Below are 26,639 nucleotides of genomic sequence, written 5' to 3' on the forward strand. Positions count from 1 at the left end.
ACGATATAAGGAGTTGACGACCAAGTTAAAGAGGAAAGTTGCAGGAAAGAAGCTGAGATGGTGTGTGTGTGTGTGTGTGTGTGTGTGTGTGTGTGTGTGTGTGTGGAGACTAACACACACACACACACACACACACACACACACACACAAGTTTACACGCGCGCACAAGCATACACACGCACGTAGACACAGGTACACGCACGAATACCCATACATGCTCACCCAGCCACACACCCATGCACGTATTCACTCTATTCCTCAGATCTCTTATGGTAATATTAAGTAATGAGATTTGTAGATAAATTCACCAAACACACTTACACCAACCTAACCTAACCTAACCTAACCTAACCTAACCTAACCTAACCCAACCTAACCTAACTCGTTCATATATGGTCATGTGTTTAAAATTTAAGAATATTGTTATTGCTTTTAGTTTATGCAGTGAATGTTAATTGTCTTCTAAGCCTCCATGCAGGATCTTGAATACTGTCCGTGGGTGTGTTACTGTCCGTGGGTGTGTTACTGTCCGTGGTGTGTGTTACTATAAATAGTGTGTATTGTCCGTGGTGTGTGTTACTGTCCGTGGTGTATATTTTGTCACGTAGGTGTGTGTTACCTTGTCATGGTGTGTGTGTTACTGTGTCGTGTGGAATGTGTTACACTATACATGTTCATTACCTCCGTGGTGTATGTTACTATCATGAGTGCGTGTTACTGTCCATTAATTGTGTGTTACTGTCCGTGGGTGTGTTACTGTCCGTGGTGTGTGTTACTGTCCCGTGTGTTACTGTCCGTGGGTGTGTTACGTCGTGTGGGTGTGTTACTGTCCGTGGTGTGTGTTACTGTCCGTAGGTGTGTTACTGTCCGTGGGTGTGTTACTGTCGTGGTGTGTGTTACTGTCCGTGGGTGTGTTACTGTCCGTGGGTGTGTTACTGTCCGTGGTGTGTGTTACTGTCCGTGGTGTGTGTTGTCGTGGTGTGTTACTGTGTCCGTGGTGTGCAGTACTGTCCGTGGTGTGTGTTACTGTCCGTGGTGTGTGTTACTGTCCGTGGGTGTGTTACTGTCCAATAGGTGTGTTACTGTCGTGGGTGTGTTACTGTCCGTGGTGTGTGTTGCTGTCCGTGGTGTGTGTACTGTCCGTGGTGTGTGTTACTGTCCGTGGGTGTGTGTTACTGTCCGTGGTGTGTGTTACTGTCCGTGGGTGTGTTACTGTCCGTGGGAACTCAATAAATTTAGGATATAATTAAGGTCTTGGTCTTCACATCTGCTTCCTGTACTGTGGTCTCTCAGGTGTGTTCGACGTTCAGTACTTGTCCTTCCCTTAGTGTGTTGAGTGAGGCGAAATGTTGCGACTTGGTTGTTTTTGTTTTGGAGCCGTTAGTCGTATAGCGGGGCACCTGGATACACCGGGGCTTGTAAATCATGGAAATAGCTGCTGTTAACCATTTTTTCTATTTTGTTTATTTTTTACCGAAGAGGAAATAGTGTTTTCTGACCTATAATGGAAGGTTAGGTTAGGTTAGGCAATATCTATTCTCAATGACGAAAAAGCTATCAATCTGAGGCACTTGACCAACACAACACACTTTTACTCCCACACACACTCAGCCATCGTAGCCTCAGGAGCCTAACAGTAGACTATTATTGGGAGGAAGTGGAAGACGACACAGAAAACGGCAGGAGTATTTGATAAGGGTAACTCGTACAAAGTCTCTCAGGTATAGCAGCACCGTCAGGAGTAATAAAGGTGATGATAATGTGGCAATGATCCGCGGCCCACTAGAACCCTTCGTCAGTAGAGGAGCAAGATGGTCTTATTTCCCCTGGAGGAGTGAGTGGGCCCCCATGAGCACCTACTTACTCCAGGTCCCAGAGATAGTTTTAAGACCCCTCTCCCCCTCCTTCTCTATCCCTGACCCCTCCCTCCTGACCCCCCCCACCCCCCCAGCATGGAAAAGTTCTGATAATGGCGGCTAATTAACACAAAAGAGTGGACAGCTTAAACTCACTTTTATCTATATTGTTCCGGAAAGTTTTAATAATATGATTTTTTTTTTGTCAAGAGTAGTGGAGATGATCCCAGGTGTGTGTGAGGTGGTTCAGGTCAGGGTACAAAACTAACATCATTAGTAGTATGGATATAGTTAGGATGATAGTCGTCTGAACATCATCCTAACATAACGGCGATCATCCTATGGTCATGATAATACACAAAAAATATACCCTATCAATCGTACCAGTTCATCATCCTATCAACGCCCACCTGCTCAACCTGCCAAATTACCATTCCATCAGCGGACTAGCCCACCCACCCCACCGACCCCACCCCTCACCCTTCCCCTACCCCCCCTCCACCCTCCCCCACCTGTCTACCAGCTGACCCCACCCATAAAGTGCTGGCTGACCCTCATCACTTTAGGAATATTGCAACATTATTCAGGGAGTGAGGAGGCGAGAGAGAGGGACTGATGGTGTATAATGATGGTGGGCCGTGTCCGTGTTTTCTCTCTCTCTCTCTCTCTCTCTCTCTCTCTCTTTGTTTTTTCTTTTCATCTCCTTTCACTTTCGGTCTTCCTTCCTTCCTTCCTCCCTCTACTTTTCCTACTCCCTCTCCTCCTCTTCCTACCCTTCTTATTATCTTCTTTCCACGTTTTCTTCCTAATATTCTATATCTACATCGCATATTATTCATTCTTCTCCCATCTCCTCCCCTTCCATCCCTTCCCCTACCCTTTCCATCTCCCCTTCCATCCCCCTACCCCTCCCATCGTGTCTTCAAAGGTTTTTTTTTTACTCTTCCACCTGTCCCACTCTGGCTTAAGAACAACCAATATCTTATTTAATCACCGAGTGTATAATTTAAACCTTGATTTATACTCCACCATCACGTGACCACATCCCTACCACCACCACATCCCTCCACCACCACATCCCCTCCACCCCCACTACACCCCACCACCACTACCCCACCATCCCTGTCAACCCTTCCAGCAATCGATTCCCCAACAAGTCATATTCAATAAAGATCTTGCATACCACCTTCCCCCCGCCACTCCCCGCTTCTCCCCGCCACTCCCCCACCCCGCCACCACCCCTTCCAGCTACCTCTAATGACTTAACTCCACAACCAACCACCGTCACTTGAAGACAGTCAGACAGTACACCATCAGCCTCGCCCTTCCACCCCACTTAGCCATACCACCACCACCTTCCACCCCTGCCACTGCCACCTTCCACCACTCTCAGCCGTACCACCACCACCACCACCTTCCACCCATCCCAGCCATTCCTCAACAAGTCATTCCTCAACAAGTCGTGATCTTGTAAACTTGCCGTGGCGTGTTGTGTCGCGTCTTCCAGCTAAAGTTATAGCGAGTCCAGCGTCAGTGTCGTGCCTGCTGGAGACGACTAAGTTTGCTCGTAACTTCGTCAAACTGCAGACTCCCCAAAAGACTTGCCAAAGTTGCAAAATATGCGGCTCTGCTCCTTGTGGACGGTGCCTCTTACCCGCTCCCTCCTCCCTCCCTCTCTCCCGCCCACTCCTTTGCCTGTGGGTGGGAGGCTCCTGGTGGTGAAATTGTGCTTCAGTTCACTTCATCAGGTAGGACAGTAAACACGGAAAGTTGGATCCCTGGCAGTTGTACTTAGGCGAGGTGTTCTGATCACTGGCATTTATATTAAGGTTGAGGTCCTGACAGTAGCAGCAAGGTTGAGGTTCCTGGCAGTAACAGTAACATAGAGGCCCCAGAAAGTAACAGTAACATTGGTATATATTAAAAAGTAGCACCAAGACCTCCTTATATCCAGACCAAGACTTACCATACCAGTGTTATCATGAGCAGCCACTTGGTACCTTGACTCCAGCACTAATGAAGTAACCTTGGCTGTAGGAATACCCCAAGACACTCCGGAGGTAACAGATACCATTGATACCTTGAGACCAGAGCCTATACTGTGGCCACGGGAGACATAACATACCAATGTTACCCCTACAGGAGTATCATTGTATATAACTGATGGACGTCCCCAGCAAAACCCTTAAAACTCTCACGGACTGACTTTGCCAACTTCAGTTTTTTTTTTCCTCCCCTCTGGGTCTCGGGAATTTCCCCGTTGAGCGTGGAAATCCTCATGCCACTGGACGGGAAGTTCCCTCGCCCCCTCCAGGAAGACGGGGAAGTCGATGCTCTGAAAAGAATACAAGGAGACTGTTTCTTGAGTATCTGTTTGTGCGTCGTGGTGTACAGGATTATAGAGAAAGAGTGTGTGTGTGTGTGTGTGTGTGTGTGGACACTGGTATAGTCGTGGTGTGTGAGGCGCTACTCAATACGTCATTACCACACTACACTCTGCTGTTGGTGTAGTGTATCTCTCTCTCTCTCTCTCTCTCTCTCTCTCTCTCTCTCTCTCTCTCTCTCTCTCAGGGCCACTACACCAGCCTTCATCACTAAAATAATAATAATAATAATAATAATAATAAGTAATAATAATAACAACAGCAGCAGTAGTAATAACAGTGTAATAACAACCACAGAAATAACACTCCTAGCGCCCTGTTAACATACCCCAGGTTATGGCCTACATTAGCGGCCGGATAGAATTACCTGACCCATGTTTTGCACGAGCGTACGGGCCACTGTGGACACGTAAACGCCCCCCGCGGGAGAGAGAGTGTGGGAGGGTTGGGGGCAGAGGAGGGGTGAGGCATAGGAGGGGTCGGGGAGGGGTCGGGAGGGGAGGGCCATGTTATCTGGCAATGGACGGGGCTATGGTAGTGAGGTGGTGGGGGGCAGTATTAGCGACGTATAGCTCAGCATTTACGAGGTGAGCACCGCAGCCCTTTGGAATACCAGATGAGGACTTGCCTGGGACTACCTGTGTGTGGGAGGGTGTAGTGGGAGAGGTGTGGGGATGGGGAGGTGTAGTGTGTGGGGGGGTGTGGGGAGTTGTGGGGGTGTGTGGGGGAAGGTTGTGGGGATGGGGGAGCTGTGTGTGTGTGGGAGAGTGTGGTCTGTGGGGGGGTGTGGGGATGGGGGAGGTGTGGTGTGGGGGTGTGGGGAAGGGGTTGTGGGGATGGGGAGCTGTAGTGTGTGTGGGGAGGGTGTGGTGTGGGGGGGGTGGTGTGGGGGGGAGAGAGTTGTGAGGGAGGTGTAGTGTGTGTGGGGGGAGGTGTAGTGTGTGTGGGGGGAGGTGCTGTGTCTGGGTGTGGGGGAGGTGTCGTTGTGTGTGTGTAGTGGTATCCTCTTCGCTTTACTCTTCCTCCTTCTCTTCTTTTCCCTTCTCCACCTCTTCCCTCCTCTTCCCCCTCCTCTTCCTTTCCCTTCTCCGTCTCTTCCCTCCTTTTCATCCCCTCTTTTTCCAGGACGATCGTTGAATTAAGTAACACACACGTCTATATGCTATAAAAGAGGTACGAGTCCACTGAACAACATGACCGTCCTGTGAAGAAAAAAATCAAACTCGGAAAAATATATTAATAAAGAAATGAAAAAAAGTTTAAATACTTTTTTGCGAATTGAATCATTTTTATCAGAACGTCAAAAGATGTCAATTGTCTCCTTGTCATTAGAGTAAATTAGTTGTGTATTGAACAAAGAGCTAAGTCACTGTGATAGGTTAAAAGCTTATTAACTCTGGATTAGTTGTGTATCAAGGGGTGGTGTTAACTCATTGTGAAGTCAAGGATACATTGAATTTGTTATGTATTAAGTCTCTCTCTCTCTCTCTCTCTCTCTCTCTCTTCCACCTATTCCTCTTTCCTTTCCTTTTTTCCCTTCCTCTCCTTCTTTCCCTTCCGTTCCTCCTCTCCCTCCCTCCTTCCTCCTCGCTTTCCCTCCTTCCTCCTCGCCTTCCCTCTTTACCTTCCTCTTATCTTCCTCCTCTCCTCTTCTCTCCCTCTTTCCATTCCTCCTCTTCCTCCTTCTTTCCCTTCCTCTCTCCACCCCTCTTTCCCTTCCTCTTATCTTTCTCCTCTCCCTACCTCTCCTCTTCCCCCCCACTTTCCCTTCCTTGTCTCTCCCTCCGTTTTCCCTTCTTCCTCCTCTCCCCCTCCCCTCTCCCCTTCTCTTCCTCCCTCTTCCCTTCCTTCCCTCTCCTCTCCCTCCCTCTCCCTTCTCACCAATCTTTCACTGCGTCTCCGTCTAATCATGCAGTAATAATGCCTAATCGACTAAGTGATTCCCATTACACAGTTACCAACTAGGAAGACTCTCACCTGGGACCCCCTGTGCTAGTGATGCCAGTCTGAGGTTCACACGTTGATATTGGTTCTGGTAACTCTGTCGTATCCTTCTAACGCCTTTAAAATAATTCTTGTAGTATTTTGTAGGCGTTTGAAGTCTTATGTAATTAGTTTTGTTTTTGAAGAGTAGTGGATATTGAGGGAGAGTTTGGTGGAGGGGGGGAAGATTATTGTGGTGGAGAATGGAGGAGGAAGAGGAGGGGGAGAAACAGGGAGAAGGGGATTTTAGATGGAGGATTGAGGAAGAATAGGAAAGGAGGAGGAGGAGGAGGGAGACGAAAAAGGAAAGGGTATGATGGAGAGTGTGAAGGAGGAAGCGGAAGGAGGAGAGAAGATGGAAGAGGGGAAGTGGAGGGAGGGAGAGAGGGAGGGAGAGAGGGTGGGTGAAGGTAATGCCGATGCCAAAGTGAGTGAAAAAGGTTAGGGTTAGGTTTAGGTTAGGTTGAGTGAGTTTGGTGAAGCCAGGACGGGTTAAGTGAGGTGGTGGTCAAGTGAGCTCTTATGCCCAGTGTCCTTTTGTCACCCATCTCTTCCTCCATTCCTTCAACTTGCAGATCAATCCCATTCCTCTCTTATTCTCCTTTCGTTAATCTTCTCTCTGATTCTCCTCTTTCATTCTCCTTTCACTTCTCTCCTCTTTCGTCCGCTCATCCAAGCTGACCAGTCCTAACTTGCCCCCAAAGCCTCTTCAACTCTCTCTCCTTTCCTTTCACCCAGACCACTTTCCCCCCCTCCCTCCCTCTCACCCAAGCATCTCTCCACCCCCATCCCTCTCACTCCTCTCTCCCTACCCCACCCAAGCACCCTCCCCCCTCTATCCCTCTTAACATCATTCTGACCTCTCCCCTCCATCTAGGCACCGTCCTCGGGCTATGAAGAAGTGTTTGGCTTCTGTTGTCCCGTCAAATTATTCACAGGAGCCTTTGGAGTAGAAGGGCGGACGTCAGCGGCCTGAAGGAAGGAGTAGGGAGAGGGCCCGCGGGATACCAACCACGTCTCCACGACACAATAGCCTTGGGGAGGTGGGGGGAGGGGGGGGTTACTGTGACTCTCCTGTGCTATTATGCCTTCTGTGTTGCTTGTTATGCCTCGTGCTGTGTAGGTCGCTGTGTAGGTCGTCCGTGCTGTGGCCTTCTGTTGGTTGTTGTGGCACTTGAGTTGGTTGTTTTACCTTGGCCGAGTGTTGTAGCATTATGTCACTCGCTGTGCCATCTTACCGTCCCGTGTGTGACTGCTGGTGTACCGGGAGGGAGTGCCAGAGGTCAGTTCCGCCAGGGTAGGAAGTATAGAGGAAGACGCGGGACTTGATGCCATTGTCAACATGAACCACTTGAGTGAAACGAACACTCAAGTCCTCCTGTAACTCCGTGTCACTCATTCAAGTCACTCAACCTCCGCTCATATGCACTCACTTGCTTACTCACATACACAATAATTCTCTCTCTCTCTCTCTCTCTCTCTCTCTCTCTCTCTCTCTCTTATTCTGACCTACTGTAGAGCATCATTAATGACACCCTTAGCAGTGCTCACCTGTCGCCTCCACCTGACTCCCGTTCTTGTCATGATCAATGGTGTTTTAGGCGCTGTTCTTTCCCTTCTGTTGCGACGGCCTCCTCCCCTCCCTCCCTCCCTCATTTTTTCTCATGCCTACCTCCTCTTTCGCCACCTTACCTTTCCTTTACCCCTACCTCTTCTTTCCCTTCCCTTCCTCGTCTTTCCCTTCCTTTCATCATCTTTCCCCTCCCTCTCTCCCTCCTCATACCATCCTCCTGCCACCTCCTCTCCCTCCTCCGTCTTCATGCCATCTTCCTTCTCTCCCTCCTCATACCATCTTCCTTCCCTCCCTCTCTCCCTCCTCATACCATCTTCCTGCTCCTCCCTTTACCCTCGCCAGAGTTGAAGGATATCCGGCTCTTTCCCTTTGAGGATCTCTCCTTTACTCGAGCATGGCAGGAACCAGCCCTCTACGGTTCCCTCCAATTAGTAACACAAGCTAGTGGATGTTTCCCCAATTTCCCCAACTTGTAACAGGAACTAGTGGATGTGTTTCCCCAATTTCCCCAACTTTTAACAGGAGCTATTGTGGATGTGTCCCTAAAACTTACCAATTTGGTATGGTTCCTCCCATGGTATACGGTGCGGTGTGTACATCCATGGCAGTGTTGGTGTCCTGGGGAGGGGGGGGTCTGTACTCATATAGTATGTCGTGTATAATACTGTTGTTGATTTGGGTGCTTATATTGTTACGACACTCGGTAATTAAAGTTCATTTGTATATTCTGTTATTTGTATTTTGTTATTTTAGGAAATAATGTAATTTAACTAGTGTATACGACCTTACATTAATTCGTATTGTTATTTCTATATTAAATAACGTATTCATCTACCTATGTGATAAGACAGCGAGCTGCCATGTTTTGTGATAGGTGTCGCCATCTAGTGGTTAAGAACAGAAGTATGATGTGACTGTCGCCATCTAGTGGTTAAGAACAGAAGTATGATGTGACTGTCGCCATCTAGTGGTTAAGAACAAAAGTATGATGTGACTGCCAAATGTCGCCACACTGGGCCGTCTTACTCACCATAATGGAGGAGTCGAAGCTTTAGTTAATGCTTCGACTCAGTCATTCGAGGCTTGGTGTTGTGTTAACCGCCACGTCCACCAAATAAGGAGTCAGTCAGGTTGTGGATAGTGGGGTGGGTGGTTGTGTCTCGCCTTCTCCTCCATAGTGATGAGTAGGTGGTGTCTTCATTTATAGTGTTCCTGGGTCATTAGGATAGTATTGTATTTGATTTAATGGTGTTATATTGTGTCGTCGACGGGGAATTATTCATACTGAGCAAACCTTCAATTTAAGTCAGTGTCATTATTGTTTCTAGAATACATTGTAAATACTTTGTAAAATTGTTATTTTTATACTGTGGGATTTTTATCGCTTCTCTCATACGTTCGGTGGTGTTGGGAGACCTATCGTGTTGACATGTTTTTATCGTTACAATCTTGGTGTGTGTATAGTGAATCCGTCCGTCCGTCCGTCCGTCCGTCCCATGTTAAGGAGGGGTCATATGTCAAGTCCCGATGACCTTACCTGTGAACCTCATAACACCTGTCCAGTATTGAAGTTACTAATTAATACTAACCTTTATATTGACACTATTACAGTCTTACTCTATAATGTCATATATGTAGTATCTCAGGTGTGCAATGAAGGATGATAGTGTTGTCCACATCCACACTACTCTAATTAACACCTGTTGTTGTCTCCCTCAGGTGCACGGTACAGTCGGCGTGCCAGAAGGCGACCTTCTCCTCCCCTCGCTGGCTCAGCTTCGGCTCCGGACAGCAGTGTATCGACTTCGAGATGATCCTGCCTGACAGACTGCCCATAGACCAAAATGATACGGTAAGTGTCCAGATATTCGGACAAAATCCCACTAGAACTAAACCCACCGGACAAAATTTGCACCAGACAAAATCCCAAACACAATACCAAATCTAAAAGGATGGTATGAACGAGTAAAATCCCCCATCTCAAAAATTCCCCCGCCCCCAGCAAAAAATTCCCCAGGCACAGGATTTTCAAGATTCAATACTCTGTTTGGTTGGAGCGAGATTAGGTGGGATTTTGTCCTAGATTAAACATTTTAATTCATATTGCTTGTCTTAGAAGTTGCCTTTTCTCTCCTTAATCTGCCTGGGGGAGTTTGTTTTGCCTGAGGTTTATTTGGAAGCAGATTAGTGGTGGCAGTTTGTTACGGGTTCGAGTCCAGTCCAGAAGCCGGGAATGAAATCTTGAGAAGTGACATTCCCCCCTCCTCCTCCACTTCTTTTCCTTCTTCCTCTCCCTTCTCCTTTCCCTTCTTCCTTCTCCTGCTCTTTCCCTTCCTCTTGCTCCTCTTCTACTTTTCCTTCATCTTGCTCCTCCTCTAATTTTCCTACATCTTCCTCCTCTCCATATTTTCCTTCCTCCCCTTCCTTCTCTTCCACTTCTTAATTTTCTTTTTCCTCTCTTTCCTTCCCCACCCTCCCTCCTTCTCTCACTTCCCTACTCTTCTTTTCTTTCTATCTTTCTTCTCTCTCCTCCTGTTCCTTTTTCGTTTTCCTTTCTTTATTTCCCTCCTTCTCACTCTTTCCAGTCTAACTCGGCTTCCTCATCCATCCTCCCCCTTCCTCTTCATCCATCTCCCTCCCCCTTCCTCTTCATCCATCTCCCTCCTCCTTCCTATTCATCCCTCCTCCTCCTCCTCCAAGACATACGGTGCCTGCAACCTTTTAAAAGGTCAGTAGTGGACGTCACTATCTCGTCCGTCTTCCCAGGGTGGTTTAATATCTGGGAGTCTGGTGTGTTGAGGCTCCAGTTCCTCGTCCTCGTCTGGTGTGTTGAGGCTCCAGTTCCTCGTCCTCGTCCTCGTCTGGTGTGTTGAGGCTCCAGTTCCTCGTCCTCGTCATTGTCTGGTGTATTGGAGGTCCAGTTCCTCGTCCTCTGCGACAATACTGACATTTTTCCTTTTTTGAAAAATATCTTGTACCGGAAAACGTAGTTCCTCTCTCTGGCGCCGGGAGAAGTACTGTAGCTCCTCTGGCTCAAATTGTTCGGTTTGGTTAGTCAGTACAGGTCAATGTTTCAGGCTCGCTGCAGCTCCTCCATTTAACAAAAGCGAGCGTACTGCAATGTTTTTTATCTTTTAAGGTCACACGAGTGTGGCCCTGTCACGTCCATCCATTGTGATCCGAGTCAGTGAATCAGTGTTAATGAAGACTCGGGGCTTCACGCCCTCTGCAACAAGAGGGAGGAGTCTCTCGCTTTTTAAGAATTCACAAATGGTGGAGGGGACCCTCTTCTCTTCATCAACTTTATCACTTCATTATTGTGCGAGAAATAATCGGCTCGAGGATTAAGAAAATTGGACCAACTTGTTGAATCAATAAAAATGACTTTTCGAAGCTCCACAGTCCACACCCTCTAACTCGAGAGGAGTCTTTGTATAGCTGCCACCCTGACGTCCTCATCCTGTGCAGTATGTGATCTTAGATTTTTCATTAGAGCTCGACGAGATGGTTCAGCTGGTGGATTTAGACCTAGTGATGATCTGGGACTTCGAATTCAACCCCTTCCCCCATCCTACTCCCCCCTCCCCCCATCCTACTCTCCCCTCCCCCATCCTACTCCCCCATCCTCTCCCCATCCCACTCCCCCCTACTCCTCCCCCCATCCTATCCCACTCCCCATCCTACCCCCATCCTGCCCTCCCCCATCCCACCTCCCCTTCCCCACCACTACCCCCACCACGACAATAGCGTGAATCAACCTTTTAAAGATCACGTGTACGAACCCACCAAGCTCTTCCATTATGCCAGCAGTGATGTGGATACTGTTGATCTGTCCAGTGTGGATTTACGACACCTGCAGCGAATGAATGATTAATGGGTATTTTGGCTGGTGTGTTTGTGAAGGAGGGTGAAAATGGGGAAGGAGGAGGTGATGTACTGTATATATGGGGGTGTAGGGAGGAGAGTGAGGGTCGTTTTTGTGTGGGTGGAGATGATGAGTGTATGGAGGTGTGTGACTGGGAAATGTTTGTGTGTTTAGGGCTGGGGAGAGAGAGGGATAGGGTCCAGAGATATTACACAGACAGACAGTCAGACAGATAAACCAGGAAATAGAAAGGCAATCGGACAGAATAGATAAGCGCGGTGCACAGATTAATACTTTATTCGTATAAACACACACACACACACACACACACACACACACACACACACACACGAGAAGGCAAAAGACTGTCAACAATCACCACAAGAACTAGAGCGAGGCAGGGAGGCGGTGTGCAACAGTGTGTGTTTGGAGAGAGAGAGAGAGAGAGAGAGAGAGAGAGAGAGCGAGAGCTGGCTCTGTGTATGTGTGTGTGTGTGTGTGTGTGTGTACGATTTAAGTGGATTAATGAGTGTTTTTCCGGAGTGTCTCGGGCTGGTTTAGGGAGGGAGGGAGGAAGGAAGGAAGGGGGTGGTGAGGATAACTAAAATGAAGGCCATTAACACGGTGTTATTGCTGGCAGTGAGCGGGGCACTGAGTGAGGCACCCGTGTCTGTGATTACTGGGGTGGTGTTGACGCGCGCCCTCAAATAACATCATGACATTAGCCCGGTGTGTGATGACGGCTGGGTGGGTGTTGTCAGGAGGACGGAGGATATATGGTCGTTTACCTCCTACCTGTGGGGACTCCTTGTAGACGATAGTGACCCATGACCTCAACGTTGTGATACAGTTTTAATGGTTTACTAAAAGGTTCTTCGTCTTGCTACCGTAGAAGTCAAGTGTTGGTGGCTCTGATCTCACGAGTTAATCTAATCTGATGGTGATGTTGATAAGTGATGATGATGGTGAAGTTTTCCAAGGCTATTTGTATATACAGTATATAAAATTAACTATATTATCATATTATTGTTGACTCTCATAGTTCTCTCATAAAAGTTAGAGAGTTTGTAAATAACACTAAACATAAATCTGATCTGTTTTTTGTGATGCGTTAAAGAGCGAGAGAACTTTTCATGGACAATTTAAAGCAAATAATTTATAAGAGTGTAAACTTTTAAACCAAGATAATTTATGGGTCTCACATCTTCGGGTTCAGATTCACGAACAAGGGGCTTCAGATTCACCAGACTTGGCATACAACTGACTGAACCCCAAAGTGTAAACATATCTGACTGGTTGACTTTAAATAGACAAAGTAACATTCATAACTATCTAAATAACACTTGAGACTGTCTTAAAGGAGATAAGTTCATTTTAATAAGAGTTAACAGGATATTTTTAAAGGGCTTTTCCCTAACACGTTTTATCCAGGTCTTCAAAACATATCGCGTTACTCTTACTAAATTCTCATCCTACTTGTTTTAATTTCTTCTTCTTCTTCGTCGTCTTCTTCTGACTTCCATCTTCCTCCTCCTCCTTTTTCTCTTCCTCCTCCATCTCTTCCCTCTCCTTTACTACCTGTTCTTCCTCTCACCACCTTCATACTTTGTTCTCCTACATCCTCCTTCGTCTCTTCCTTGCTTCCTTCTCTTCCCTTTCCATCTTGTTAATCCTCTTTCCTTCTCCTCCTCTATCTTCCGTCACTCTTTTCCTCTTATTTCTCGTCTCTTTTCCCTCCTTTTCTATCTCGTGCTACAAATTCCTCCAGTCGCGTTTCACTTCTTCCTCAATCGTTATTTTTAATTTTGTTTTGCTTCCTCTTCTTCCTATTCCTCCCACCTCCTCCTCCCTTCGTCCTCTTCCTCTCCCTCCTCTTCCTCTCCCTCCTCTTCCTCTCCCTCCCTCCTCTCTCCCTCCCTCCTCCCTCCTCCTCCCCTCTCCTCCCTCCCTCCCTCCCTCCCTCCTCTTCCTCCCTCCTTCCCTCCCTCCCCTCCTCCCTCCCTCCCTCCTCCCTCTTCCCTCCCTCCTCCTCCTCTCCCCTCCCTCCTCCTCCTCTCCCTCCCTCCTCTCTTCCTCCCTCCCTCTCTCCTCTCCTCCTCTCCCTTCCCTCCCACCTCCTCCTCCCTCCCTCCTCCCTCCCTCCCTCCCTCCTCCTCTACCACCACCCTTACCACTTCTATTCCTAAAGATCAGTATAAGACGTCACAGTTCTCAGCGTGACGTCAGAGTTTGTTATTGTGTGGCTGGCAGTCAACAGCTGACCCCCCCCCTCCACCCTCTGCCTCTCTTGCCTAGTAGGTATTGCATCATTGCCCTGAGTTCTCGATCCCCCTCCTCTTCCTCTTTCTTCTCCTCCTCCTCCTCTTTCTTCTCCTCCTCCTTGCTAGAACACTGACAAATACTTCATAGTAGTAGTAGTCTCTCTCTCTCTCTCTCTCTCTCTCTCTCTCTCTCTCTCTTTGTTTTTTCTCGTTTTTCTCCGTTTTTTATTTCATTATTTCCTCTCTCACTTCCCCTCTCTTTGCCAGAGGGAATTTCGTCAAGCAGAAATGTTTACCTTGGCCGGCCGTCTGTCTGATTGATTTGCTGACTGAATAGGAGGAGATGGTTGGCTGGCTTGATGGATGGATGGATGGCTGGCTGGCTTGGTGCACGGGTGGATCGATTGGATGGCTGCCTGCCTGGGTTGATGGATGGATGATTGGTTGCCTGGTTTGGTGGGTGGATGCATTGGAGATGAATGCAGGATTGAAAGATCGATCCATTCATATGTTCATCCACCCATCCACATACTTACATTCCTATCACAACACTCAACCATCCATCCATCCATCCATCCATCCATCCATCCATCCAACCTCGCCCGAGAGTGTGTTGACAGCGCCCATCTGTGGCGTACTTTTCACAACTAAAAAAAAAAGTCACTGAATTCCCTAGGGTGTTAATTTTTTTCTCCCTTGTTTCTTTGGGGATGGGAGGGTGGGACGGAGGAATGGATGGGAGAGAGAGAGGGAGGAAGGGAGGGATGGATGGGAAGGTAAGAGAGAAGGGAAGGAGGTAACAAGGAAGGTACTGATGGAAAGGCGGATGTATGGAGAGATAAGAAAAAAACAGAAAAAATACTGACATTTCATTTGTAAAAGTTGGCGTGTGGACGGCTAGATTAACCTAACCTAACCTAACCCCCATTCGACTACATCAAACCTCTTGCAATCCAACCTAACCCAAATCAAATCCCACCCCACCGAATCTAACTCAGTCCAGACACACACACACACACACACACCCACCCTAACCCACACTACCCACGGTAACCAAAGCCAACTAGCGAATAAAGGGCAGAACTGGGATGGAAATAATGGAATGGGTGTCCATAGAGGCATGTTGGAATGGGAATGGTTGAATCATGTAAAACAAGAGATGGGTGGTAGTGGTGGTGGTGCTGGACCCAATACCCCTACCATTACCAACGTTATTCATTTGTTGTGGAAATTCGATGTGGAAAATACGATCTGCCGAAGCGTTTACAAACATTCACACGGACTGAGATCTTGATACTAGGAGATAGAAGGGAAAAAAAAATAAACGATGGTTTTCAATGTGAACACAAAACTAACGCCCTGAAAAAAAAAATATATACAAAAATATCAACAGGGAAACAATGTATCCGGGTTATGTAAAACGGTCAAACACAGCCTTACCGAGACAACCCAATTTTATGTAAACTTCGTGATGTCAAATTTATTTATATACACTATAGAAAAAGTATTATTAAAGCTAAGTAAAACTCCCGAACGAAGAGGTGGAGAAAAAATAAGGAAAGTGGAAATAATAATAAGTTAATCAAATAGAAATGGTAATAGCAATTGAGGAAAGAAGCATCAATGGAAATAAGTGAATGACCCCTCAAAAAAAAACATAAAAAAACGCGGGAAAACACCTCATCACGCGCGAAATAAACACCACCTGAACGAAGAGATGCCACGCCAGGTAATTAGAAATCAAAGGAATCATTCATACGGGGTTAAATAGGTGGGGGGGGGTTGAACCTCGGCCTATCAAAGAGAACTTAATCTAATATAAAAAACAAAAATTGAGAAAAACTACAGCCCCTAGAAAAACGTATCAATACTGGTGCTTAATATTATAAACGCCCAGACGGAGAAATGTTTTGGCAAGAGGGATCAGAAATTTAACAAAGCGTTGTAAAGTGTGTGTGTGTGTGGGGAAGTCTTCAGGCTTACAGCAGCACTACCTAAAGTGAAGTAAGGTGCCAGGCTGACCCCAGGAAGGTGAGAGAGGGGGAGAAGGAAGGTGAATTGAGGGGTGGAGATGAGAGAAGGTGAATGAAGATGAAGGGTGAGGAGAAGTGAAGTTGGAAGTGAGGAAGTAATGGAGAGAAGTTGAGGAAGGAGAAGAGCAGGTGGTGAGAGAAGGTGGGGGGAAAGGGAAGTTTCTGGAGGTGAGGGAAGATAGTGAGATAAAATAAGGGGAGAGAAAGGAAGAAGAAGCTCAGAGAATAAACAAAAGGAAGGTAGCTACGAGGGAGAGAGAAGGAATAAGGAGGAAAGAATAAGAGCAAAAGAAGAAAAAGGAGATTAAAAAGAATATAATCAAAAAAGAAAAGATGAGGAAGAGTAGACGGAAGAAAAAATAAAAAAAATAGTAAGAAAAGGATGGAAGGAAGGATAAGGAGTAGACGAAGACGAGGAAGGAAAGGAAGAATAAGAAGAGAGAAAAACGAGAAGAGGAGGAGAAATAGAAGATGGACAGGAAGGAAAGGAGCAGAAGAAAAGGAGAGGAAGAGCCAAGGGGAGAAATTGGGAGAAGAATGTGCAGGGGAGAAGGTTTTACTGCTGTTTTGGTTGAGATTAGCGTCTTGGTGGGACCTGTGGACGGGAACGATAGAGAAAGGGATATTGATAGAAAAGGGGGCGAAGAGGGAGAAAGGGGAAGGGGAAGGGGGGGAGTTGATTAATGGAACAATGAGCCTGCAAAACACACAACCTAACCTAACCCACATTACAGATAACAAGAGGTGGTCTTATAATACAGAGGATTTAAATAACACTAATACAAAAAAAAATACATTGAGTACAAAACATTACACTCTCAAAGGCTGTAAAGAGTGCCCACCTGTCTGTAATAAAGTGCCACTAACTGTATCTGTAATACATACTGAGTCTGCTGTCTGTAACATTGAAAATAATAGGAACTGTAAAATTGAGGAAAATTGCTGTAATACTCATGAAACAAGTTGTAATCCAGTTAAACAAGCTATATTACAGGAAGAAACGCGTGTAATACAGAAGATGGAATAAATGGAAGAGGAAGAGAAGTATTATTAGCAGCTTGAAGACAATGGGAAGGTATGGGAGAGGGTGACAGTTCCTTATATGATGGAAGAGGGATATATTTTTTTTTTATTTAGCGTCTGACAAGGTGGATGGGACATGGGAGGAGGAGAGTGAATGAGGGAGAAGGAGAGTAGAGGGAAGACAAGGATGAGGATAATTAGTTGAGAAAGAGAGGAATGAGGAGAGAGTGAATCGTAAGAGGGGAGATGTGATAAGATGAGAGGAAGAGAAAGGGGAGGAATTGAAATAAGAAAAAAGGAATGTGGCAAAGAATAATGGAGAATAAAACACACACACACACACACACACACACAGGCGGACAATAAATCGCTGCTTAATTTCGATAATGAAGAAGATTATAGTAATAAATATGGCGGCGTTTCCCTTTTAAAAGACTAATACAAACTATTTTTTTTTTTCGGTTTTAGAATCAACCAAAATAAACCAGATGATTAGATAACAGTAAATGATCCCCTGTTGGTCTCTAAATTCACAGGAGAAATAAACCATAATAATTAAACCATCATTAGTCGTCCGCAGTAACTGATCGCCAATCTATTTCAGAATATCCAGGTATAACAAGGTAATTAAATGCCTACCTGTCAACCCTTTAAAGCAGAATAATTAATAATCTAAAAAAAAACAAAACATAAAATGAAAGGAAATAAATGTTAATTAAATGGCAATAAATCAGTTGGTGGAGCTGGGGAAAAAAATACAAAAAATTAAAATAAATCTAAATTATTTGGTTAATGATGTAAATTTTTTTTTTTTTTTTACGTGAAAAATGTGGATGACAGGCCTGCTCGGGTGAGATATTGACCCGCTCGGTGTTGTGAGCCCCGTCGGGATAACACAATGAATCTGGTGGGGATATTAATCTGGGGAAAAATCCTTGCCCGGGCCATGTTTGGGGTTGATAAAGCAAAGGATTTATATCAATGTACTCGTCATTTGATACTGTGAGGTGGTGGGGGTGGCAGGATTTATTTAGTGTTGGGTAAGAAAGGACACATGGGTGGTAGGATAGGGTAGGACCTAGGTAGGACCTAGGTAGGGAAGAGCATCTATACTGTGTAGGTTAAAGGGAGGATATGAAGAAGCCAGTGAGAGTGGATGAACAATTTACACCAAAAACCGTTCTCCCATTTTCTCTCCCTCATCCCCCCTCCCCCCCTCCCTCCACTTGTTTACGTCATCCCCCCCTTCCCTCTCTCCTCCTTTATTATTCACATACATTCTACCCATCCTCTACACCTTCCTCCCCCACTACCACGAGCACGTACACCATTAATGTGAAACTGTGGGTGGTCTCTCTCTCTCTCTCTCACACCTAAACTCTCCTCTCCCTTCATGTCCCTAACCCTGCTTTCCCTCCCCTTCCACCCCCCTCCTAACCCCTCCCCTTCCTAACTCCTCCCCCCCCTCTTAACCCTTCCCTCCCTCAGCCTCCCTTCCCCAACACACACAGCTCGCTAAAAAGAGGGACACACACCTTTTTTTCCCTCCACTTGTAAACATACGAGTTACAACAACTGGCCAAATCCTTTACCAACGAAGCCCAGAGTCCTGCCTTCTGATGCCTAGGTCATTCATGTTTTTAATTAGCCAAGTGAGGAAGGGGAAAGATCGTGAGGGTGTGGAGGAGGAGTAGAGGTGAGGGTGTGGAGGAGGGGAGGGGGGTGGGAGGGGAGGTGGAGGGTGTGGAGGGAGGTGGGAGGGGTGGGAGGAGGTGAGGGGTGTGGAGGAGGTGAGGTGTGGAGGAGGTGAGGGTGTGGAGGAGGAGTAGAGGTGAGGGTGTGGAGGAGGTGACTTAGTGGAACTCAAAAAAAGGAGAATTACAAGAAGATCAAAGTAAAACAAAAAAATTGCGAAACGAAAAACCCACAAAAAATTTAAGATTAAGTCGAGAGCTTTATAAGACTCAAGCAGTGGAACAAACATTGACTAATTGACCTGTTGTTTCTGTAACCTTGAGTCTTTGTTAGAATTAAGGGATTTTGTGTTTATAGGGAGTCTTTTAGGTTAGGGTAAAGGGATTTTCAGGTATGTTATGGAGTCTTTTAGGTTAGGATTAGGGATTTTGTGCTGATAGGAAGTCTTTTAATTTAGGATAAGGGATTTTAAGGTATGGTATGGAGTCTTTTAGGTTAGGATTAGGGATTTTGTGCTGATAGGGAGTCTTTTAGGTTAAGATAAGGGCTTGTTATTTATTTAGGGAATATTTAGGGTAGGATACGGCTTTTTTTTTAACTTAGGAAGGGAATATATTTTGGGGTAAAGTGAGTAACCGACCTGGAATGAAGGCAGTTAAATTGGAATGAAGGAAATTAAGCTGGAATGAAATCAACTGACCTGGAATAAAGACAGACTCACTGTGCTAGGATGAAGGCAATTGTGCTAGGAGACAATCAGTAATGAAGACAGTCGCTAGGATGAAGTCAATCTGGGAGACAATCAGGAATGAAGACAATGCCGCTAGGATGAAGTCAATTGAGCTGGGAGACAATCAGGAATGAAGACAGTCTGCCGCTGGGATGAAGTCAATTAACCCCGGGAAAAGCAGACAGTGGTGCCAGAATAAGGATAGAGTTGTGCCAAGATGTAGAAAGTGGCACTGAGAGAAAGTTATGGCACTTGGATAAAGGCGCACACGACTAAGCCGACTTAATGGCACGGAGACAACGCCGCCACTGACTCGGGGAGGAAGACGGGCGGAGAAGAGACGTCGGGATGTGGCTGAGACGGAGGGATGTGGCTGAGAAGGAGGGATGTGGCTGAGGGGTGTGGCTGAGGGGTGTGGCTGAGACTAAGAAGAGTATGGAAGACATTATGGGAGTGGTCAGTAGTATAGACACGGGCGTTAGTACGTAATGAAGCGAGTATCGTAAATCGGGGAATGTCATCGCAAATCTGGGGACACTGAATCATAAATCGGGAACATTGAATCGTAAATCGGGAACACTGAATCGTAAATCAGGGAACACTGAGTCGTAAATCGGGGAACATTGAGTCGTAAATCGGGAACATTGAATCATAAATCGGGGAAATGATTTTAGTAACTCCAAGGTTTGTCACCTCCAGGATATAGACTCTCAGGCCCAAGACAACACTCAATTCCAGGATTAGTCTTAACACCAGGATTAGTCTTAACACCAGGATTAGTCTTAACACCAGGATTAGTCTCAATTCTAGGATACATCTCAGCTCCAAGATAGAGTCTCAGTTCCAGGATAGAGTCTCAGTTCCAAGATAGAGTCTCAGTTCCAGGATAGAGTCTCAATCCAGGATAGAGTCTCAGTTCCAGGATAGAGTCTCAATTCCAGGATAGAGTCTCAGTTCCAGGATAGAGTCTCAGTTCCAGGATAGAGTCTCAGCTCCAGGATAGAGTGACAGCACCTGGAGGAGATTATAGTCGTGGTGTGGGGTGAAGACAAAGTGCTAGAGTGCAAGAGGACTACGGGAGGTGATGCTGAGTGGCAGATGGCAGCTCCCAGTTTTATCTCCCCCCACAAGTTTATGCCCCCCGTCTTGAGAGGTTAGTTAGGCTATTTGCCAAAACGAATCGCGGTTTTAGTTGGTCCTGCCTCTTGGGACTTACTGGAAGTAGGGAGGAAAGAGGAGGAATGTGGAAACGAGAGGAGGAAAAAAAAGAGAGAAGGAAATTGAAGGAGACAAGGAAGAAGAGAGGAAACAAGGAAGAAAGGGGGAAATTAAAGGAAAATAGGGAGGAGGGGGAGGAGAAATAAGAGAGGGGAAATGGAGGAAATAAGAAAGAGGGAAAAAAGAAGGGAAATGGAAGGAAACAATGGAGGTGTGTGAGGACAATAGGTGGGAGAGAAAGGGAGGAGAAACTTGAAGAAAGAAGTGTGAAGGCGGGAGGGGAAAAAAGAGTGGGGAGAATTGAAGATGGGAAGGAAGGTATGTGGAGACGAGAGGGGGGAGAAAGGAAAGGAATGGAGGAAGGACAGAAAGAAAGAAAGAAAAAAAAGGAAGGAAGGAAGGTAGGAAATAACAATTCTTGCATTTTTTGTATTTACTTTTCAGTCTCTCTCTCTCTCTCTCTCCCATTAACTGCTTGCTTACTTGTTAATGAGGGTGTTTCTAGTATCACTTCATTAGTACCAGAATAATACCTATATGTTTCTCATCCTGTTTTCTCTCCTCGACCCCCCTCTTCCCTCTCCTTTTCCTCTCCTCTCCTCCTGCTTTCTTCTATTCTCATCCTCCCTCCACTCTCGTCCCTTCCATCTTCCTCCCACCTACTCATCTTCTCCCTAAATCCTGCCTCTCCCTCACCTGGCCTCCTCCTCCTCACCTGCCTCCAGGTTCTACCCTACAGCAGTGGAAGTAAAAATCATGCCACCACTAACATGATTTCTCCTCCCTAAGATCTTGTACCTGGGGGACAAGTAGGGCGGGAGGAGTTAGGGGAAGAGGGATGTGGCTGTTTCTGTTCTGGTGGACAAATGGTGCCAATTTTGTCGGGCTGTCCTAAGTATCGATTTCAAGGTCGAGGAACTGACAAGAAGTGGTCTTAGTATTTCGGGGGAGGTAGGAGAGGGAGGAGTAGGTGGGGAGAAGGGTGAGGAAGGGAGGAGCATAGTTTCAGTCTTAGGAGTGGTAGGGGGAAGGTGTTTTGCAGGTTGGGTTAGGTGTGCTGGGAGGATCAGACAGGGCTGGGGGGAGGGCTGGGCATTTATGGAGCATCACTTGCTGACAGTATATATATTAAGGCAGCTAGGTTGGCCATCACCCAATGGCTGCACGACAAGGTTCACTGCCGTCACCACCCGAGACTCCTTTCATTATAATTAATACTTATCAACTTTATTTTACCCTTTATCTCTCTTATCTCTTTAATCTTCAAACAAACAATGAGAAAACATCTCACTTGTAAATGAACCCCGAACCTTGAATGAACCCCAAACGCCAAAATTCGACCCCAGAAATTTGAACTGAAACACGGCGTAACAGTCTTAGTTCCTGGTCTCAGAGCCGGAAGAGGACTAAAGGGTTGTTCTCCGTCAGTCAGTCAGTCAGTCAGTTAGTTCTTCTGTCCGCGCCCCATTAGTCTGCCACAGTTCTGAATCATCCCTCACCACTCACTACACACAGAGGTTTTTTCGTCAGACTCTACACAAGTTGACAGAACAGTGATAGGTTTGAGGGGAACAAATAAAGAAGATTGTTGTGAGGTAATCAACGGTGACGGACACACACACACACACATTGGCCACACACACACACAACAGGGCTCCGGAAGAAACGCGAGTCTGAAATGCTTTCATGTTCTGCTGATTAGTGCTGAGATCTTTGGAGGCTAGATTCTGTACCGTCGTGCCCAAGATGGTTCCAGAGTCTCTAAGACGGGAACTTTGTTCCCTCGTCCTCCATGTGCTCCTCCCCGTCCCCCTATGCGTCCTCCTCCCCGTCCCCCATGTCCTCCTCCTCGTCCCCCCATGTCCTTCTCGTCCCCATGTCCCTCCTCCCCGTCCTGCGTCCCTCCTCCTCCCTCGTCCCATGTCCTCCCTCCTCAAACTCCCCATGTCCTCCTCCCTGTCCCCCATGTCCTCCTCCTCGTCCCCATGTCCTCCTCCTCCCGTCCCCATGTCCCTCCTCCTCCTCCTCGTCCCCATGTCCTCCTCCTCCTCCCCGTCCCCCATGTCCTCCTTGTCCCCATGTCCTCCTCCTCGTCCCCCATGTCCTCCCTCCTCGTCCTATGTCCTCCCTCCCTCCGTCCCTCATGTCCTCCTCCTCGTCCCCATGTCCTCCTCATAACCTGCATAGAAAAACGACCTCCACGTGTCATAGTAATCACCTCCATGGCTGCAGGTTGAGGCGCTTCTGCGGGTGGTACATAGTCCTAACAGCGCCTTTTACTGAAGCACCCAAGAATATTCTGTGTAGCTGAGTCATATATTACCGTACTTACTGTTCACGTCATTTGATATAAAAAGCGTCCTCGCAAAAGAAAATACACAATGGCTCTGCAAGAGTGAATTCTGCCTTTCACAGCTTTAATAAATGTTCAGTGTTCCTATTCTAGATTATTCGTTGTGTGAGGAAATTTGACTTCGATTTTTATGCCAATTTATGGGAGTGAGGGTCCCGAGAGTTTATACCGGCCCCTCGAGAACTGACACGCCTCTGACTTCCACATTTTCACCGTAAGATAATACTGACACCGCAAACATTGGGGTAAAACTAATATATTTTATTTTTCTGACAGGTTCAGGCTGACGATCCGGACGTTGCCAGAGCGACTGGTGGGGGCCAAGTACAGTGTGGGTTTGCGCCCCCGGGTGACGCCCCAGATTGCTTCTAGGCTCACTCATCATGCCTGGCACGCCTATACCCGTCACAGCCATCCTCGAATCCACTACGACCATTTAAAGTCCTGGTGCCGCTGGCCGTCTGCCCAGCGAGACCAACAAGGACTTTTGTTCCCTGCAATCTTGGTTTTCTACGACTGCGGCTGTTTCACAACACCTGGTAGCTGGGTGTGCGGAGCGACTGGCGTAACTGTGCGTGCATGGTAACACCTGCATTTGCACACTTCCCTCATGCAGAAGGACCGTCATCTGGAGAAATGGAGTCGTGATTTATCACTGACAGGTTTATGTTGTGAAGGTCGTTGATTTATGATATGCGCCGCGATAAAGAAAGTATTATGTAAGATTTTCGGCATTAGCGAGGCGGCACTATCATCCCCAGGCTAGAAAGACACGACTGAGCGGGTGGATGAGAGCTATATACCAGGGTCTCTGCAACTATTTTGTCTTTATAGAAACGCATGGCGGATTTGAGAGTTTGAAGATAAAATACACTTCAGATTCATACACAAATACAAATAAGATACATAAACAATATGGCTTAGATCATACACGTTATGATCCGAAGACAAAAATGGCGTCATTCACACCAAAGGAGACTTGAATATACATATTCCACTTACGATAGTTTAGCGATTCACTTACGATCCATCTTTACGTTACGATGACCCAGCAAGATCCATCTTCACGTTAAACCATTATCCTCAAAAGGTTAAACCATTGTCCTCAAGTATGTTAAACCATTGACGTCAAAACGTTATATTTATAGGCCTGCGTTACCCAAAGGGAAATAACCTATGTCCCAATGTTAAATTATGGGTTATACAAAAATCATTATCACTGCGCGATTCCAGCAATTATCTTTATGGGTAAGGCTATTGTTCTACAGGGTTAAATCATCGTCCTCAAAGGGTTAACCAACAGGTATCCTGGCCTGAGATGCAAGAAGGGGTTTCCACTGTTTATGGTAATGATGCGATCAAGTAGAGACTGTTGACAAAAAGTAAACATATCTATGACTTACTTTCTAAGATCCCCACTGTGAGTGCCGCCAGTCTGCCTGATCATACCGGCGGTGTGTGACGACTGTGTTCTGTGCTACGAGTTACAATGTTGTATGAACTTGTACTGACTTTGAGCAAGATGTTCATTGGCATATATACATGCACTTTTATTTGCGGAACCCAGCCCACCTGATGGTGCACGGGTCCGGCACTCTTACCTGTTCTGGACGGATCAGTCCCAGCTGTTGGCGGCGGACAGGGCTCGCTCAGAGCTACAACTTAAGGTGGAGAACCTGCCGGCACTTCACTCGAGTCAGCTGGGCTTCCAGTGTGTGGTGAGCATTGAAGGTGCTACCATGCCGGGGCTTAGGTGGTGGAGTGACGACGAGGAGCTGAAGATGTATACAGTCCCAAGCACACCATTACCAGTTAGCAGCTACACCCGATGTGCAGCGCGTGGTGAGCCCACCGTCTACCGCCATGAGTCTACCGAGGAGAGTACGAGGCGGGTGACGCTTAAAGCGGAACCACAATCATGTAGTTGATGCACGCCCTCCGATACCGCATGGGCAGGCATGGCGCGCACCACCATGACTGTTCCCTCTGTGTCACGCGTCACCCGCGCTACCGCTGCATCTGGTGTGGCGCTGCCTGCAGGTGTACCGAACTGCCCCTCCGCCCTCGGCGGCGTGCTGGCGTCTCGGTGGCCGCCTTGCCGCGACCCACCGACCGGGACCAATTGGGTATCATAGCCAACGATGCTCGACTCAGCCAGTGCCCCACGCCCAGGATACAGACATGGTGGGCAACATTCAATTTACATTGTTTAGTGTTGTGAGCGTCGGGCCAAAAACCGACTGGGGAGCTGTAGGCGATGGGGAGGTAGAAAATCTTATCTTGCTGCCTGTGTTGTAAACAAGAACAGTAGCACCAGCTTTAAAATCTGCGAACATAAGTGAGACACAACATCCAGGCTGCTGAGAATTAAAAAACATGACTGAGGCAGGAGGACGAAGGTTGAGGCGGTGTATCAATCTCTGTCGGGAGTTCCTGAGAGTCCAAGTAAGAAAAAGCACCTGGGATCAGCTCATAATACAGGCATTCTTTTCTTAGGCTTGGGGGGGCAGAGACCACTAAAAATCGGGACAGGGAGGGTTTAGGTGAGGGTGGTTGCTGGTGTCACTGTCGAGGTTGTGGTCTACTGGCGGTTTATAGAGGTGAAAGGACATGTTTACACTGAGGTTAACTAGATAGTCTTACATGATTTCAACTTCCTGTAATTGTCTGTCTGGCTGGCTGTCTGGCTGGCTGGCTGGCTGGCTGGCTGGCTTTGCATGATGGTGGTCATTATGGGCTTAGGTCCTCTCTGCCCAGGCGGCTTCTGTACTGTTCATTTTTTTTCGTCGAAGGAAAATGCACATCCTCCTGGTTTTATAAATAGGCGAATCTTTTGTTTTTAATTGAGAGAGAGAGAGAGAGAGAGCACACACACACACACACACACACACACACACACACACACACACTGTACTACCTGGCATTGTTTTTATCCCAATAACCCTGGTAGTCTCGTTCAGGTGTTCGTTCACTAGCCACTTGTCAGTCATGTGTGTTTATAAATTCAGGTATTGTGTTGTGTGGACCTGCAGTCTGGTCGATCGGTCGCTTACTCAATGTTTTTCCTCCGGTAGTAAGTTCACCGTTTATACACATTTTTTTCGGCCGGATATTCTCCCTTGATTAACACCCAATATGGGATTATTTCTAAAGCCTATGTATTATTACTTCGCTATTGATGAAAGGTTTATTTGATTTCTGTTTCTTTTTTAATATATTCTAGTAATTAGTTGAGATACGGTACTGGCGGCTGATGCTTTAGACTTTTATCAACGAGGAGTTACATCAAGCACGGACATCAAAGTTAACCTAACCTAAACTAGACACACAGCGTATGAAATACTCTGAAATATTTGTTGAAAGTTGGTACAAGTCGAGACAGGTAAAAGAATATTAATGTAGATACTGAAATATTACTGTAACTTGAAAGAGACGAGTAATTTAGTTATTTTGTATACACACATGGGATGTCTGAGTGAGTGACTGACTGATGTACACCTCTCCAAAAAAAACTCTCCAAAGATCAAAAGTACAAGAAAAAAACGAGAAATGAAATTATCCCCCCATGATGATTTTATTAAACAGACATCGGTACAGACAATAAATACTAAAAAAAATATAATACAATAAAACATAGGGAAATATCCGGGAGAATGTTGTCACTG

General features: G+C 46.6%; 1 protein-coding gene across 1 annotated transcript in view; it reads left to right on the forward strand.

The window, feature by feature from the left end:
* The window catches only part of LOC121865905 (plexin-B-like), a gene marked incomplete at its 3' end in the record, with an annotated part of 107,964 nt that overhangs the window by 64,471 nt on the left and 16,854 nt on the right, over nucleotides 1-26,639 (forward strand). The window contains exons 3-8 of the mRNA XM_042365464.1: nucleotides 8,319-8,373; nucleotides 9,516-9,648; nucleotides 23,068-23,120; nucleotides 23,251-23,556; nucleotides 24,542-24,855; nucleotides 24,962-25,158. Coding sequence (XP_042221398.1) covers nucleotides 8,319-8,373; nucleotides 9,516-9,648; nucleotides 23,068-23,120; nucleotides 23,251-23,556; nucleotides 24,542-24,855; nucleotides 24,962-25,158 — 1,058 coding nt within the window. The remainder of the gene's footprint in view (nucleotides 1-8,318; nucleotides 8,374-9,515; nucleotides 9,649-23,067; nucleotides 23,121-23,250; nucleotides 23,557-24,541; nucleotides 24,856-24,961; nucleotides 25,159-26,639) is intronic.

Source organism: Homarus americanus, unplaced genomic scaffold (genome assembly GCF_018991925.1).
Source record: "Homarus americanus isolate GMGI-L3 unplaced genomic scaffold, GMGI_Hamer_2.0 scaffold45848, whole genome shotgun sequence".
NCBI lineage: Eukaryota > Metazoa > Arthropoda > Malacostraca > Decapoda > Nephropidae > Homarus > Homarus americanus.